This window comes from Salmo salar, unplaced genomic scaffold, assembly GCF_905237065.1.
Source record: "Salmo salar unplaced genomic scaffold, Ssal_v3.1, whole genome shotgun sequence".
Classification (NCBI taxonomy): Eukaryota; Metazoa; Chordata; class Actinopteri; order Salmoniformes; family Salmonidae; genus Salmo; species Salmo salar.
Genome location: NW_025549687.1, coordinates 67,396 through 84,622, shown reverse-complemented (window position 1 = coordinate 84,622; position 17,227 = coordinate 67,396). Strand labels below are relative to the sequence as shown.

Here is a 17,227-nt window from a genome sequence, read left to right as displayed (position 1 = left end):
GCCTTCCAGCAGGTAGACCAGGGCACCATGGTTACCTAGAAGGATTTACATGTCCCCACGACAATAGTGGCGAGCTCTAGAGACAATACCATTGTTACAACACAGTAGGAAGCTATAGAGACGGGCAGCTTGGGTACTAGTGGAATGGAATAAACAAAACGAACCCCTCAAACTACTTCCTGGAAAACATGTTTTTTGTGTCTGACATCCCACTGGTTAACATGTGAAGCATACACACCTCAGACATTGAATATTCGGAGAAGTGCTGAGAGAATACATAATCAATCTGAAAAGAGTATGCCAGTATCATCAAAACAGATCTTTATATACAGTACCAGTCAAAAGTTTGGACACACCTACTCATTCAAGGGTTTTTCTTTATTTTTGTACTATTTTCTACGTTGTAGAATAATAGTGAAGACATTAAAACTATGAAATAACACATATGGAATCCTGTAGTAACCAAAAAAGTGTGAAACAAATCAAAATATATTTTAGATTCTTCAAAGTAGCCACCCTTTGCCTTGATGACAGCTTTGCACACTCTTGGCATTCTCTCAACCAGCTTCATGAGGTAGTCACCTGGAATGCATTTCAATTATTAACAGGTGTGCCTTGTAAAAAGTTAATTTGTGGAATTTCTTTCCTTCTTAATGCGTTTGAGCCAATCAGTTGTGTTGTGACAAGGTAGGGGTGGTATACAGAAGATAGCCCTACTTGGTAAAAGACCAAGGGTGTAGGGTGCCTTGTCCTCTATATAGGGAGTAGGGAGCCTTGTCCTCTATAGGGAGTAGGGAGCCAGTTAAGCCACACCCTAACTAGTTGCACATTCACCTTACCCCAGGTGGGAACGGTTTTCCTTATCATTTAGTCCAGGAGAGTTAACAAACTGGAAATACTGGTGGAGCAGAAGCAACCTTTGGCCACGGCTGCCTTCTACCATTACATGTAGATGTTGTATGATACAACATGAATTGACTGAGGTTTGGACTACCTAAACCTGCCTATCTGCCTGCATGAGTATGACACAACAAGAGTTGACCGAGGAGGGATTACTGAAACCTTCCTATCTGCCTGGCAGCCATCCCCAGCTAGATAGATATCCAACATGGTGGAAGATGGCACTAAGAAAGGCGGAAGAAGGTAGGTGTATTTATGTTTTGTCCCATCTATTTTTTTACTATAGTTTGATGTATTCAAACTCAAAGTATTGAAACAGTCATACTGAAGGAATTCTATAGAACGGCATTGTACCCATGGAACACAGGTGTTTTAACAGTAACTTAAGTTCACATGTAGGAGGTTGCTTGGTTCTCAATGCTCAGCTCAGGTACAGACAAGGAAGCAAGCTGTTCTGCTTTTTATTTTAACCTCAAACTAATTATCATTCCACGAGTTAAAATGCACCATTGTTGACAATTGAGTCCCATTGAGACCAATATGTCTTTTACAAGGAACCTCTACATACCAGGCAGCAATGAATCACATATTATTTTAGAACAATCGAAGGATATTAGGATTGTGAACATTAGAATTGACAATACATCCCTGCTCTAGAAATAAATACAAGATAAATGTTACAATGTCAAACTACTATATAGCTACATGGACATTTTCATACCAACATTTATAAACCAGCCTTGACTGCACTATAGCACCCTATTCCCTACATAGTGCACTACTTTTGACCAGAGTCCTATGCGAGGAAGGGATGGTCTCGTTCCATTCCTCTTTCCAAACAAATGTCAAATCAAAGGATTCTGTATTTATTTATTTAACCTTTATTTAACAAGGCAAGTCAGACAAGCACATTAATCAAAGTATGTATGAATATGTAGATATGTCACTAATATAATGCATATACTGTATGAATATGTAGATATGTCACAAAATATAATGTATATACAGTATGAATATGTAGATATGTCACTAATATAATGTATATACAGTCTGAATATGTAGATATGTCACTAATATAATGCATATACTGTATGAATATGTAGATATGTCACTAAATAATGTATATACAGTATGAATATGTAGATATGTCACTAATATAATGCATATACTGCATGAATATGTAGATATGCCACTAATGTAATGTATATACTGCATGAATATGTAGATAAGTCACTAATATAATGTATATACTGCATGAATATGTAGATATGTCACTAATATAATGTATATACAGTATGAATATGTAGATATGTCACTATTATAAGGTACATACTATTACTATGTACTACCTTCTAATTACTTGTTATTTTTTATTTGACTTGATTATTATTGATCTGGATTATTGCCCTGCTATGTTGAGGCAGCAAGCACACAGACATTTCACTGAACCTTTTATACCTGCTGGAAACTGTACGTGACAAATAAAATGTGATTTCTGTTTCTCTCTCTCTCTCTCTCTCTCTCTCTCTCTCTCCTCCCAGTAAAGAGATGGCGGAAGGCAGGAGATACTGCGGGTGGTCACGTTTCCGTTGCTGTTTCCTCATCCTGCTCCTCATAGCAACGGTCTTCTTCTACTTCGGCGATCGGTCAGTAGAGTGGGTCCCTTCACTAGACAGGGCCTCAAAATGGTGGGCAGAATTCCGTGGTGGTTCAGCCAGCAGATCTGGTTCTACCAAGACCAGTAACGAAGTAGTTTCTCTCAACTCCACTGATTTTACCATAGACGCTCATGAAACTGCATCTGCCAATTCAACAGATCATCAGACTTCACTTATCAACTCTACTCAACAGGCCATCAAACTCAACCCAACACATAATGAAACTAGTTCCATCACGTCTGCACTGACCATCATCACTAATCTGATCACAGAGGTCAAGGCAGATCTGGCCACTCCTCCTCCGTATCTGTCCCCAGGACCGTACCATGTAGAATACCCATCAGAGTACATCTTCATCCTGGATGAGCCAGAGAAATGCCGGGAGCAGAACCCCTTCCTGGTTCTGATGGTGCCAGTGGCGCCCTATAACATGGAGGCTCGTGAGGCCGTCCGCAGTACTTGGGGCAGTGAGAGGCAGGTACTGGGCAAAGAGGTCCGTCTGTTCTTCCTGCTGGGACTGCCCAGTGGAAAGGAGACAGAGCAGCTCCAGGAGAAGGTGCTGCAGGAGAGCAAAGAGCACCAGGATCTGCTGCAGAGTGACTTCATAGACAGCTACAAAAACCTGACCATCAAGACCATGGTGATGATGGAGTGGCTGAGCTCTCGCTGCCCCAATGCCTCCTACGCAATGAAGATCGACTCAGACATGTTCCTCAACGTGAACACCTTGGTCAACATGCTGCTTCACGCTCCAACGCAGAACTGCCAGACTGGACTAGTGGCCCAATGGGGCGCCGTTCTAAGAGACCCTAACTCCAAATGGTACCTCCCAAATGAGGTGTTTCCTGAACAGGTATATCCACCTTATGCTCTGGGCCTGGGCTATGTCTTCACCTTAGACCTCCCCAGGAAGCTGGTGGAGGCGTCCAGGCATCTTAAAGCCATCTACATAGAGGATGTGTATCTGGGACGGTGTATGAGACACCTGGGCATCCGGCCTACTAACCCCCCCAATGGAAACCTTTTCCAGGTTTTCCCTGTGGCTTATGACCGCTGCACCTACTCACGACTGATAGCCACCACCACATACAGTATCACTCACCAGGTCAACGCATGGAGAGACCTACACAAACCTGGTCCTACCTGCTGATCCCATACACTAACAAACTGACTGATGTACCAATCACTTCCTTGTTGTTTGTTCATACACTAACTAACTAACTAACTAACTAACTAACTAACTAACTAACTAACTAACTAACAAACAGAAAACAAAGAAGGTGATGCCTCTAGGGGATGGGGAAAGGATATACAGTACATTTCTGGATAGATCTGAAAATAGCTGTACAGCAACGCTCCCCATCCAACCTGACAGAGCTTGAGAGGCTCTGCAGAGAAGAATAAGAGAAACTCCCCAAATACAGGTGTGCCAAGCTTGTAGCATCATACCCAAGAAGACTCAATGCTGTAATCACTGCCACAGGTGCTTCAACAAAGTACAGCGTTAAGGGTCCGGATACTTTCCAAAGGCACTGTATACCTTGGTGAAGAACATTAACACCCTGAAGGACCAGTTTCTTCACGTTACGTCCTCTGGGAGAATGTTATTTATCTCTGAACCAAGGCAGACACCTTGCTACACCGGTTTTTGATTCAAAAGTCTTTTTATTAACAAAGACTGAGAGCAGCAGTTATCTGCCTAATATGGACATGGTGATGGACTGGACAGGACTAAGAAATAGATGCAATGCGTTGGATCTGTCTGTGGTGAATGTGTGTACTACACTGAAGCAGCAGATACCCAGAACAAGTAAAACGGGTTTATCGTAATAGAGACTAGTTGGCTGTATTTAGACAGGCAGCCCAATTCTGATCTTTTTTCCACTAATTGTTCATTTGAACAACCATATCTTTTTCAGAGTTGATCTGATGGTCAAAAGTCTAAACACAGCCGTTGCATTGCACTTAATAATCAGCTTTGCCCTTTCCCAGAGTGCATCTGTAACCTGTTACAATTTGCTATCTTAATTTGATCCTGCTTCTAACAGCAGGAAAATAATCCTGCAGCAACAGGACCTGTGGATTATTATGTGTATTATAGTTAACACAATTTGATGTAGGGGTTGATACATTTTTCGTGAGGGCAAATCAAGTTTGAAATTACAATCTTTAGAAGCCTTTTTAAAAGGAAAATTCTCTGTGACAGTGATTAAATAGATAGCAGATCTGTATCAGTTAGTGACGGAAATAAGTAAAGGGGAACTGTGAAGGCTTTGGCTGTAGAGTCAGTAGAATAGTAGACCAGGCACTATCCCCAAAGTCACAAGTCAAATGTCCCAAAATGAAGTAGCTTTGTATGAGTTGTAGCATTTATTATGTGGTTAAGTCGAGCTATCAGGAAGAGATGCTACCTTGCATTCATTTTGCACAACGCAGGGCAGAGGGAATTTGGATTGCCTGAGAGTTTGTGCCAACTGCATTGAAGACAGCTAAGACAGCACACTAAGGCGTACCTATCACTTCCTCCTTCGTTCTTGCAAGAGATGTAATCTGGTGAATACGTAATTGTCACGACTTCCTCCGAAGTCGGTCCCTCTCCTTGTTCGGGCGACGTTCGGCGGTCGACGTCACCGGTCTTCTAGCCACCTTTCATTTTCCATTTGTTTTGTCTTGTCTTCCCACACACCTGGTTTCAATCTCATCAATTACATGTTGTGTATTTAACTCTCTGTTCCCTCCATGTCCTTGTCCGGTATTGTTTATTGTAAATGCTTGTGCATGTTATGTCTGGTGTGTGTCGGGTTATGTACCAATTTATTGATTGTTCTGTTTTCCGGTAGTTTTTATTATTAAACTGTGCCGTTGGAAACACAGTTTTCGCTCTCCTGCGTCTGACTTCTCTGCCGCCAGTACGCACCCCTTACAGTAATGCATTTCCACTTTGATTAAAATGTTTTAATACTGATTATGATGATGTTACTGAACTTGGATTAGAAGAGAGTTAACACACACAAACCAATATTTATCTGCAAAGGGGCCTGTTGCACAGATGATGTTTAGGCTACAGTGTGTTTAGACCAGGGCTGATGTTAGCCTACAGTGTGTTTAGACCAGGGCTGATGTTTAGGCTACAGTGTGATTAGACCAGGGCTGATGTTTAGGCTACAATGTGATTAGAGCAGGGCTGGAATAAAACCCTGCACAACCAGTAGCTATCCTGGAGGATGGCAGCCACCCTTGATATAACATTGTAGGAAAAGGGAAAGGGGGATATCAAAAAGGTGTTGTACTGAAACATTGACCACAACACATGAGCTGAGGTACAATCTTGTGTTCAGGAGTTACTTATATTTTTCTACTGTATTTATTTGATTGAATAACGTAATTTTATGGCTATACTGTCTGTATATAAAGATTAGTTTTACAACTTGAGTAGTTCTCATCATTATAATTACAACAATCTATCCATGCTCATAGTTATGTATGGTCAGTAGAAGGTTTACAAGATTATATGGTTTATGTTTATAAAGACCTAACCAGGTGTTTTACTCCGCTAGCCAGCACCTCCCCTAACCAGGTGTTCTACACCGCTAGCCAGCACCTCCCCTAACCAGGTGTTCTACTCCGCTAGCCAGCACCTCCCCTAACCAGGTGTTCTACTCCGCTAGCCAGCACCTCCCCTAACCAGGTGTTCTACTCCGCTAGCCAGCACCTCCCCTAACCAGGTGTTCTACTCCGCTAGCCAGCACCTCCCCTAACCAGGTGTTCTACTCCGCTAGCCAGTACATTCACATTTAAGACATTTAGCAGACGCTCTTATCCAGAGCGACTTACAAATTGGTGCATTCACCTTATAATATCCAGTGGAACAACCACTTTACAATAGTGCATCTAAATCGTTTAGGGGGGGGTTAGAAGGATTACTTTATCCTATCCCAGGTATTCCTTAAAGAGGTGGGGTTTCAGGTGTCTCCGGAAGGTGGTGATTGACTCCGCTGTCCTGGCGTCGTGAGGGAGCTTGTTCCACCATTGGGGTGCCAGAGCAGCGAACAGTTTTGACTGGGCTGAGCGGGAACTGTGCTTCCTCAGAGGTAGGGAGGCGAGCAGGCCAGAGGTGGATGAACGCAGTGCCCTTGTTTGGGTGTAGGGCCTGATCAGAGCCTGAAGGTACGGAGGTGCCGTTCCCCTCACAGCTCCGTAGGCAAGCACCATGGTCTTGTAGCGGATGCGAGCTTCAACTGGAAGCCAGTGGAGAGAGCGGAGGAGCGGGGTGACGTGAGAGAACTTGGGAAGGTTGAACACCAGACGGACTGCGGCGTTCTGGATGAGTTGTAGGGGTTTAGTGGCACAGGCAGGGAGCCCAGCCAACAGTGAGTTGCAGTAATCCAGGCGGGAGATGACAAGTGCCTGGATTAGGACCTGCGCCGCTTCCTGTGTGAGGCAGGGTCGTACTCTGCGAATGTTGTAGAGCATGAACCTACAGGATCGGGTCACCGCCTTGATGTTAGTGGAGAACGACAGGGTGTTGTCCAGGGTCACGCCGAGACTCTTAGCACTCTGGGAGGAGGACACAAGGGAGTTGTCGACCGTGATGGCGAGATCATGGAACGGGCAGTCCTTCCCTGGGAGGAAGAGCAGCTCCGTCTTGCCGAGGTTCAGCTTGAGGTGGTGATCCGTCATCCACACTGATATGTCTGCCAGACATGCAGAGATGCGATTCGCCACCTGGTTGTCAGAAGGGGGAAAGGAGAAGATTAATTGTGTGTCGTCTGCATAGCAATGATAGGAGAGACCATGTGAGGATATGACAGAGCCAAGAGACTTGGTGTATAGCGAGAATAGGAGAGGGCCTAGAACAGAGCCCTGGGGGACACCAGTGGTGAGAGCATGTGGTGCGGAGACAGATTCTCGCCACGCCACCTGGTAGGAGCGACCTGTCAGGTAGGACGCAATCCAAGCGTGGGCTGCGCCGGAGATGCCCAGCTCGGAGAGGGTGGAGAGGAGGATCTGATGGTTCACAGTATTAAAGGCAGCAGATAGGTCTAGAAGGATGAGAGCAGAGGAGAGAGAGTTAGCTTTAGCAGTGCGGAGAGCCTCCGTGACACAGAGAAGAGCAGTCTCAGTTGAATGCCCAGTCTTGAAACCTGACTGATTAGGATCAAGAAGGTCATTCTGAGAGTGATAGCAAGAGAGCTGGCCAAGGACGGCACTTTCAAGAGTTTTGGAGAGAAAAGAAAGGGATACTGGTCTGTAGTTGTTGACATCGGAGGGATTGAGTGTAGGTTTTTTCAGAAGGGGTGCAACTCTCGCTCTCTTGAAGACGGAAGGGACGTAGCCAGCGGTCAAGGATGAGTTGATGAGCGAGGTGAGGTAGGGGAGAAGGTCTCCGGAAATGGTCTGGAGAAGAGAGGAGGGGATAGGGTCAAGTGGGCAGGTTGTTGGGCGGCCGGCCGTCACAAGACGCGAGATTTCATCTGGAGAGAGAGGGGAGAAAGAGGTCAAAGCACAGGGTAGGGCAGTGTGAGCAGGACCAGCGGTGTCGTTTGACTTAGCAAACGAGGATCGGATGTCGTCAACCTTCTTTTCAAAATGGTTGACGAAGTCATCCGCAGAGAGGGAGGAGGGGGGGGGGAGGGGGAGGAGGATTCAGGAGGGAGGAGAAGGTAGCAAAGAGCTTCCTAGGGTTAGAGGCAGATGCTTGGAATTTAGAGTGGTAGAAAGTGGCTTTAGCAGCAGAGACAGAAGAGGAGAATGTAGAGAGGAGTGAGTGAAAGGATGCCAGGTCCGCAGGGAGGCAAGTTTTCCTCCATTTCCGCTCGGCTGCCCGGAGCCTTGTTCTGTGAGCTCGTAGTGAGTCGTCGAGCCACGGAGCAGGAGGGGAGGACCGAGCCGCCCTGGAGGATAGGGGACAGAGAAAATCAAAGGATGCAGAAAGGGAGGAGAGGAGGGTTAAGGAGGCAGAATCAGGAGATAGGTTGGAGAAGGTTTGAGCAGAGGGAAGAGATGATAGGATGGAAGAGGAGAGAGTAGCGGGAGAGAGAGAGCGAAGGTTGGGACGGCGCAATACCATCCGAGTAGGGGCAGAGTGAGAAGTGTTGGATGAGAGCAAGAGGGAAAAGGATACAAGGTAGTGGTCGGAGATTTGAAGGGGAGTTGCAATGAGATTAGTGGAAGAACAGCATCTAGTAAAGATGAGGTCAAGCGTATTGCCTGCCTTGTGAGTAGGGGGGGAAGGTGAGAGGGTGAGGTCAAAAGAGGAGAGGAGTGGAAAGAAGGAGGCAGAGAGGAATGAGTCAAAGGTAGACGTGGGGAGGTTAAAGTCACCCAGAACTGTGAGAGGTGAGCCATCCTCAGGAAAGGAACTTATCAAGGCGTCAAGCTCATTGATGAACTCTCCAAGGGAACCTGGAGGGCGATAAATGATAAGGATGTTAAGCTTGAAAGGGCTGGTAACTGTGACAGCATGGAATTCAAATGAGGAGATAGACAGATGGGTCAGGGGAGAAAGAGAGATGGGTCAGGGGAGAAAGAGAGAATGTCCACTTGGGAGAGATGAGGATTCCAGTGCCACCACCCCGCTGGCTCGATGCTCTAGGGGTATGCGAGAACACGTGGGCAGACGAGGAGAGAGCAGTAGGAGTAGCAGTGTTATCTGTGGTAATCCATGTTTCCGTCAGCGCCAGGAAGTCTAGGGACTGGAGGGTAGCATAGGCTGAGATGAACTCAGCCTTGTTGGCCGCAGACCGGCAGTTCCAGAGGCTGCCGGAGATCTGGAACTCCACGTGGGTCGTGCGCGCTGGGACCACCAGGTTAGAGTGGCAGCGGCCACGCGGTGTGGAGCGTTTGTGTGGCCTGTGCAGAGGGGAGAGAACAGGGATAGACAGACACATAGTTGACAAGGTACAGAAGAGGCTACGCTAATGCAAAGGAGATTGGAATGTCAAGTGGACTACACGTCTCGAATGTTCAGAAAGTTAAGCTTACGTTGCAAAAATCTTATTGACTAAAATGACAAAAATGATACAGTACTGCTGGCTGGTGGAGTAGGCTAGCTAGCAGTGGCTGCGTTGTTGACTTTGAACGTGTAGCTGGCTAGGTAACCTCGATAGTTTCAGTACTACACCTTGTCATGATACAAAAGCAACTTTGTAGCTAGCGAACATAACACTAATCAAGACGTTCCTTTGTAATGTATTTAGTTTCTACAATGCTGTTCGTCGGTAATAGTTGGCTGGGTTTGGAAAAATGGCGTCGCGGGGGACGGAAATAGCTGGCTAGCTAACCTCGATAATTACTAAACTACACAATTATCAAGCTATGACAAAGCCAACTATGTAGCTAGCTAGCTAACACTGCACTAGTCAAATCGTTCCGTTGTAAAGTATTAGTATCTACAGCGCTGCTAGTCGGTAACGGTTGGCTAGCTAGCAGTGGGTTAATGATGACTAGGTGTGTTGACTAAGTCTGGCGTCGCGTCGCGGCTGGCTAGCTAGCCTCGATAATTACTCTAAACTACACAATTATCTTAGATGCAAAGACAGCAAAGACAACTAAGTAGCTGGCTAACTAACACTAACACTACACTAATCAAGTCGTTCCGTTGTAATGTAATAGTTTCTACAGTGCTGCTAGTCGGTAGAAGTTGGCTGGTTGGCTAGCTATCAGTGTTGACTAGCTAGCTAGCAGTGATGACTACGTTAGGAGGACGAAGATACCTAACCTCGATAATTACTCTAGTTACTCTAAACTACACAATTATCTTTGATACAAAGACGGCTATGTAGCTAGCTAAGAAAAATTGCTCAGATCAAACAAAGCAAACCGTTGTAATGTAATGAAGTGTAATATTACCTGTGGAGCGAAGCGTAGTGCGACTGCTCGCTCCAAACCGGAAGCACAATATGTACCTCCCCTAACCAGGTGTTCTACACCGCTAGCCAGCACCTCCCCTAAACAGGTGTTCTACTCTGCTAGCCAGCGCCTCCCCTAAACAGGTGTTCTACTCTGCTAGCCAGCGCCTCCCCTAAACAGGTGTTCTACTCTGCTAGCCAGCGCCTCCCCTAACCAGGTGTTCTACTCTGCTAGCCAGCGCCTCCCCTAACCAGGTGTTCTACTCTGCTAGCCAGCGCCTCCCCTAACCAGGTGTTCTACTCTGCTAGCCAGCGCCTCCCCTAACCAGGTGTTCTACTCTGCTAGCCAGCGCCTCCCCTAAACAGGTGTGTGTTTCGCCTCCAGATACAGTGGTTAACAGAATCATTGGAGGGCTCACAGTATATCGTTTGCCTCGATAGGATTTAAGATGGACAACACTGGGAGAGCAAGTTACAACAGGATAGCAGATTGAACCACTCAAGTTTACAGAAGTAACCACTCACTATGACTTATCCATAACGCATTCATCACACTATAAACATTTCATAAACATATTATAACTGGTGGCAACCGCATAATTAAAGGTCAATGAAATATATTTATAGCTTATCTATAGCGTAATTTTGTCATTCTTTGCAATAGCTTTAGATATGTTAATAATTGCAGTATTACAATGACAGCCTAGTGTGAACATCATGTCAAGTTCTACTTACTGAGACACCTAGTGGAGACATAACAGCATGACTAAGGAGTTAATTCACACACACAGACACAGCTTGACTTGGGGGCGCTGTAATGGCACATTTTGGGGGAATTTGGGTACTGTCTCGTCCTCCTCTATAAAACATAGACAGTACAGTATGAAGACAGGCAGAAACTGCTTCTCCAATAGCAATCCTCAATCCCGCTTGTCATGGAGACTTTGGCTAGTTAAGCTCATGCATAGAAACATGTCTTCGGGTCAAATGGTCGTGTCACGCCGAACTGCGATTGTGCAGGCTGTCAAACCAGAGGTACTCCTTCCATATAAAGTTGTTTCGAAAGAAAACGTGTCAGTTTGTCACTTTCACAAGGTTGGAGTAATAACATGTTCAACTACTTAAGACACCTGTTAATTGAAATACATTCCAGGTCACTACCTCATGAAGCTGGTTGAGAGAATGCTAAGCATTTGTAAAGATGTCATTAAGGCAAAGGGTGGCTACTTTGAAGAGTCTCATATTTTGATTTGTTTAACACTTTTTTGGTTACTACATGAATATACACATAAATATATGGATGTGTGATGACCGAGCAGCATAGGCAAGAAATCAGCCAATTGAAATAAATGCATTCGGCCCTAATCTATGGCCTTCACATATCTGAGAATACAGGTTTACATCTGCTGGTCATAGATACCTTAAAAAAAAAGTGGGGCATGGATCAGAAAACCAGTCAATATCTGGTGTGACCACCATTTCTTCTTTGCATAAAGTTGATCAGGATGTTGATTATGGCCTGTGGAATGTTGTCCCACTCCTCTTTAATGGCTGTGTGAAGTTGCTGGATATTGGTGGGAACTGGACCACGATGTCGTACACGTAGATCCAGCAGGAAGGTGTCCATACTAATGCTTCTCATTCATCTAAATCACTCAGCGTCATGAGCCACACGCTCATCAACCCAAGCCATGAGCCACACGCTCATCAACCCGAGCCACGCGCTCATCAACCCGAGCCACGTGCTCATCAACCCGAGCCACGCGCTCGCCAAAACTAGCCTATCCACCCAAGCCTATCCACCCAAGCCTATCCACCCAAGCCTATCCACCCAAGCCTATCCACCCAAGCCTATCCACCCAAGCCTATGGACTGCATGACTTCCTGTGGGCAGCTGCCTGAAACACAAAAGCACAGGGGTTTAAATATAACAAAGTTTGACTCCATGATTCAACAATTATCCAATAGAAAGGCTTGATTTTTTAAACGTGCAAATTGGTCACACCTGTGACATGTACATCCCTCATTATAAAGGACCTAACACAGGTGTGTCCACTCAGAAACAACTGAACATGAGTTGGGCTCACACCATAGAGACAGTTAGAGGATGCAACCTTGCATCTGTCCCATTATGGAGTCTATGAGAGCATGGGCAGCGCCATTGAAGCCATCTCCATACTGAAGTAGTCAATTATCCTCTACTGTTACTTCTATGAGTTGGTTAACAAACTGAAAGGGTGCATACTGCCCCCTGGAGGGTGTTGTTTGAACAGGTATAAAGCCAAGCTTGGTGATTTACTGCCAGCTGCAGTTATGGAATATTTGCTGATCCCTCCTGCTGACGTGGATGGAATTATATGATTCTACCTTAACCCATAGGAAATTCCACCTAGTTGACAACTTCAAAATGGTGAAAGTCCTCAATGGCGCTGCCCATGCTAAAATTGATGTTTTGGGTAACTAGAGTGCTCTATCTATCTCTATGGTTGACACACACATAAAGGGGCAGGTTAACAGCATGAAATTGACACATCGTTTACAAATCATATTAACCCCCCCCCTTTTCTCCATATGACACATGTATTTATTGTATGACAAAACAAGAGTTGACTGAGGTGGGATTACCTAAACCTGGAAGCCATCCCCAGCTAGATAGAGCTCCAACATGGTGGAAGATGGCACTAAGAAAGGAGGAAGAAGGTAGATGTATTTTCATGTTTCATCCCATCTGTTTTTTCTATAGTTTGATGTATTTAAATTCAAAGTAATACAATTGTGGAGTTCTGAGTGAGGTGTTCAATCTATGTGATGACTAGCCTTGTAAAGAGGAACCTCTGGTAGAACTAAAGCTTGTCTGAAGTGGTGCACCAGCTGTTGTCCAGTGCCTGCGGTGGTGTACCAGCTGTTGTCCAGTGCCTGAGGTGGTGCACCAGCTGTTGTCCAGTGCCTGAGGTGGTGCACCAGCTGTTGTCCAGTGCCTGAGGTGGTGCACCAGCTGTTGTTCACTATCTGAGGTGGTGGTCCTGCTGTTGTCCCTCCGTAATCAGGATTTTCTTCACTAACCTTTACTTGGTGATACAGTACTTTCTTCTCCATTCGGAAGTCACCGGTGTCTTCTTACCTCCCATGGCTAGTTGAAATTTTGAAAATGTGCTCTTACTAAAATAAATGTTTCCACCATAAAGTAATCCAACAATGTATACTCCGCCATCTTAGAATATGTGGACAACTACAAATACCTAGGTGTCTGGTTAGACTGTAAACTCTCCTTCCAGACTCACATCAAACATCTCCATTCCAAAATTAAATCTAGAATCGGCTTCCTATTTCACAACAAAGCATCCTTCACTCATACTGCCAAACATACCCTCGTAAAACTGACTATCCTACCGATCCTTGACTTCGGAGATGTCATTTACAAAATAGCCTCCAACACTCTACTCAGCAGATTGGATGCAGTCTATCACAGTGCCATCCGTTTTGTCACTAAAGCCCCATATACTACCCACCACTGTGACCTGTATGCTCTCGTTAGCTGGCCCTCGCTTCATATTTGTCGCCAAACCCACTGGCTCCAGGTCATCTACAAGTATTTGCTAGGTAAAGCCCCGCCGTATCTCAGCTCACTGGTCACCATAGCAGCACCCAACCGTAGCACGTGCTCCAGCAGGTATATTTCACTGGTCACCACCAAAGCCAATTCCTCCTTTGGCCGCCTTTCCTTCCAGTTCTCTGCTGCCAATGACTGGAACGACTTGCAAAAATCACTGAAGCTGGAGACTCATATCTCCCTTACTAACGTTAAACATCAGCTGTCAGAGCAGCTCACAGATCATTGCACCTGTACATAGCCCATCTGTAAATAGCCCATCCAACTACCTCATCCCCATTTTGTTATTTTTTGCTCTTTTGCACCACAGTATCTCTCCTTGACAATTCATCTTCTGCACATCTATCACTCCAGTGTTTAATTGCTAAATTGTAATTACTTCGCCACTACGGCCTATTTATTGCCTTACCTCCCTGATCTTACCTCCTTTGCACAAAATGTTATATTATGTTATTGACTGTATATTTGTTTATTCCATGTGTAACTCTGTGTTGTTTGTCGCTTTGCTTTATCTTGTCCAGGTCGCAGTTGTAAATGAGAACTTGTTCTCAACTGGCCTACCTGGTTAAATAAAGGTTAAATAAATAAATAAAATCTTAGAGTATCTGTGTCTTCTCTCGTTGATCGAGACTGGTGGGTGTCCACCCCAAAGGGCTGCACCTCATTTGATTGACTCAGAAATCAAGCATCACTTTGAATGCCACTCTGCTGTCTCGATCAATGAGAGAAGACAAATCTATGTGATAACATGCAATTCAGAAGTCTGTTCTGCTGTTTTGTTTTAACATCAAACTAAGTATCATTCCAGGAGTTAAAATTGCACCATTGTTGAGTCTATGGCTAGAAATCAAATCAGAACGTTCCAAGCTATTAGATAACTATGTGTTAAATATATATATATATATATATCATTTTTGAAGACTGCAATGCCACAGAAACATGATGATGATGATGAGACTCCCATATTTCATACAACTCAAGGATGCACAAGGACGACTTAACCATTTCTGTCTCTCTCCTCCTAGTCAGGAGATGGCGGAAGGTGGGAGATGCTGCTGGTCCGGTTTTCGTTGCCGTTTCCTCATCCTGCTCGTCACAGTGGCGGCCATCTTGTTCTTCACCAACCACCAGTCAGCAGAGTGTGTCCCAAGATGGTGGGCAGAATACCATGGTCATTCAGTCAACACCAGTAGCGAAGTAGTTTCTCTCAACTCCACTGATTTTACCATAGACGCTCATGAAACTGCATCTGCCAATTCAACAGATCATCAGACTTCACTTATCAACTCTACTCAACAGGCCATCAAACTCAACCCAACACATAATGAAACTAGTTCCATCACGTCTGCACTGACCATCATCACTAATCTGATCACAGAGGTCAAGGCAGATCTGGCCACTCCTCCTCCGTATGTGTCCCCAGGACCATACCATGTAGAATACCCATCAGAGTACATCTTCATCCTGGATGAGCCAGAGAAATGCCGGGAGCAGAACCCCTTCCTGGTTCTGATGGTGCCAGTGGCGCCCTATAACATGGAGGCTCGTGAGGCCGTCCGCAGTACTTGGGGCAGTGAGAGGCAAGTACTGGGCAAAGAGGTCTGTCTGTTCTTCCTGCTGGGACTGCCCAGTGGAGAGGAGACAGAGCAGCTCCAGGAGAATGTGCAGCAGGAGAGCAAAGAGCACCAGGATCTGCTGCAGAGTGACTTCATAGATGGCTACAAAAACCTGACCATCAAGACCATGGTGATGATGGAGTGGCTGAGCTCTCGCTGCCCCAACGCCTCCTACGCCATGAAGATCGACTCAGACATGTTCCTCAACGTGAACACCTTGGTCAACATGCTGCTTCACGCTCCAAAGCAGAACTACATGACTGGACTAGTGGCCCGACGGGGCACCGTTCTAAGAGACCCTAACTCCAAATGGTACCTTCCAAATGAGGTGTTTTCTGAACAGGTATATCCACCTTACGCTCTGGGCCTGGGCTATGTCTTCACCTTAGACCTCCCCAGGAAGCTGGTGGAGGCGTCCAGGCATGTTAAAGCTGTCTACATAGAGGATGTGTATCTGGGACTGTGTATGAGACACCTGGGCATCCGGCCTACTAACCCCCCCAATGGAAACCTCTTCCAGGTTTCCCCTGTGGCTTATGACCGCTGCACCTACTCACGACTGATAGCCACCACCACATACAGTATCACTCACCAGGTCAACGCATGGAAAGACCTACACAAACCTGGTCCTACCTGCTGATCCCATACACTAACAAACTGACTGATGTACCAATCACTTCCTTGTTTTTGTTCTTGCCAACGATGTAAATCTGGTGAATTTGTAATGCATTTCCACTTTGATTAAAACGTTTAATGATCATGAGGATGTTACTGAATTTGGATTAGACACACTTCCAGTCTTATATCCTTTGTGGTGCTGGGAGTTACTGCCCCCCCCAAAAAAATGTACATTGAAGAACAAGTTATTGTACCGAAACGTGACCACAAGAAATGTGCAGAGGTACAATTTTGTGTGTGTGTGTTATTTTTCTACTTTATTTGAATAAAATGTTTTCTTTCACGGCTTAACTGTACATAATGAGTAATTTACAACTTGAGTAGTTCTCATTGTTACAACAATCTATCCATGCTCATAGTTATGTATGGTCAGTAGAAGTTTTACAAGATTATATGGTTTATGTTTATAAGGCATATGAATTCGTTTCTTGAGAAGCTAGCCAGGGGACCAGCGCTGGTTTAGTTCTGGGTTTAGAGATTATTTAAATGATAATGCCCAAGGATATATTGGCACAGGTGTTATTAGGCCCGAAACAAAGTCAAAGGTGGGCAAATATGCCAACACCGGCTTCGAGGACATTATCACTTTTATACAATGGATTACCAACATATTCAAATAATGATTGACATATTTTCATTAAAAACATTCTGATGAATTTATTTCCACAAGATATAGTCACGACACAAATCTAGGGTTGCTACCCAAGCCGGCTGGTCGTTCGTTCTATCGGTTCGGTTGCCAGAGACGCGACCCAGTTGTTCAGTCTTCTTGTTCTGCATCTATGGACGCACCCCAGTCATTTGTTCTAAATGTTCCATTGCCATACGGGCTGGCAACATTCTTATCCCTTGCTTGCTAGCTAGCCAACTACGGCTAACTTACAGTCACGTCAAACAGTGCAGCCAGAATAACAG

General features: G+C 45.1%; 1 protein-coding gene across 4 annotated transcripts; it reads left to right on the top strand.

The window, feature by feature from the left end:
* The first annotated feature begins 809 nt into the window (after positions 1-809).
* Positions 810-16,597, top strand: LOC106597099 (beta-1,3-galactosyltransferase 1). Of its 4 annotated transcripts, none has more exons than XM_045713458.1 (3): positions 810-1,143; positions 2,442-2,716; positions 15,283-16,597. In XM_045713458.1, the coding sequence occupies exons 1-3, from the start codon at positions 1,109-1,111 to the stop codon at positions 16,272-16,274; spliced, it is 1,302 nt and encodes a 433-aa protein (XP_045569414.1). In that variant the 5' UTR covers positions 810-1,108; the 3' UTR covers positions 16,275-16,597. The 4 variants fall into 4 exon arrangements, with proteins under 4 accessions (XP_045569414.1, XP_045569413.1, XP_045569412.1 ...); XM_045713457.1 differs by having other exon boundaries at positions 811-1,143; positions 2,442-2,653; positions 15,220-16,597; XM_045713456.1 differs by having other exon boundaries at positions 827-1,143; positions 2,442-3,712; positions 16,211-16,597.
* Positions 16,598-17,227: the final 630 nt, after the last annotated feature.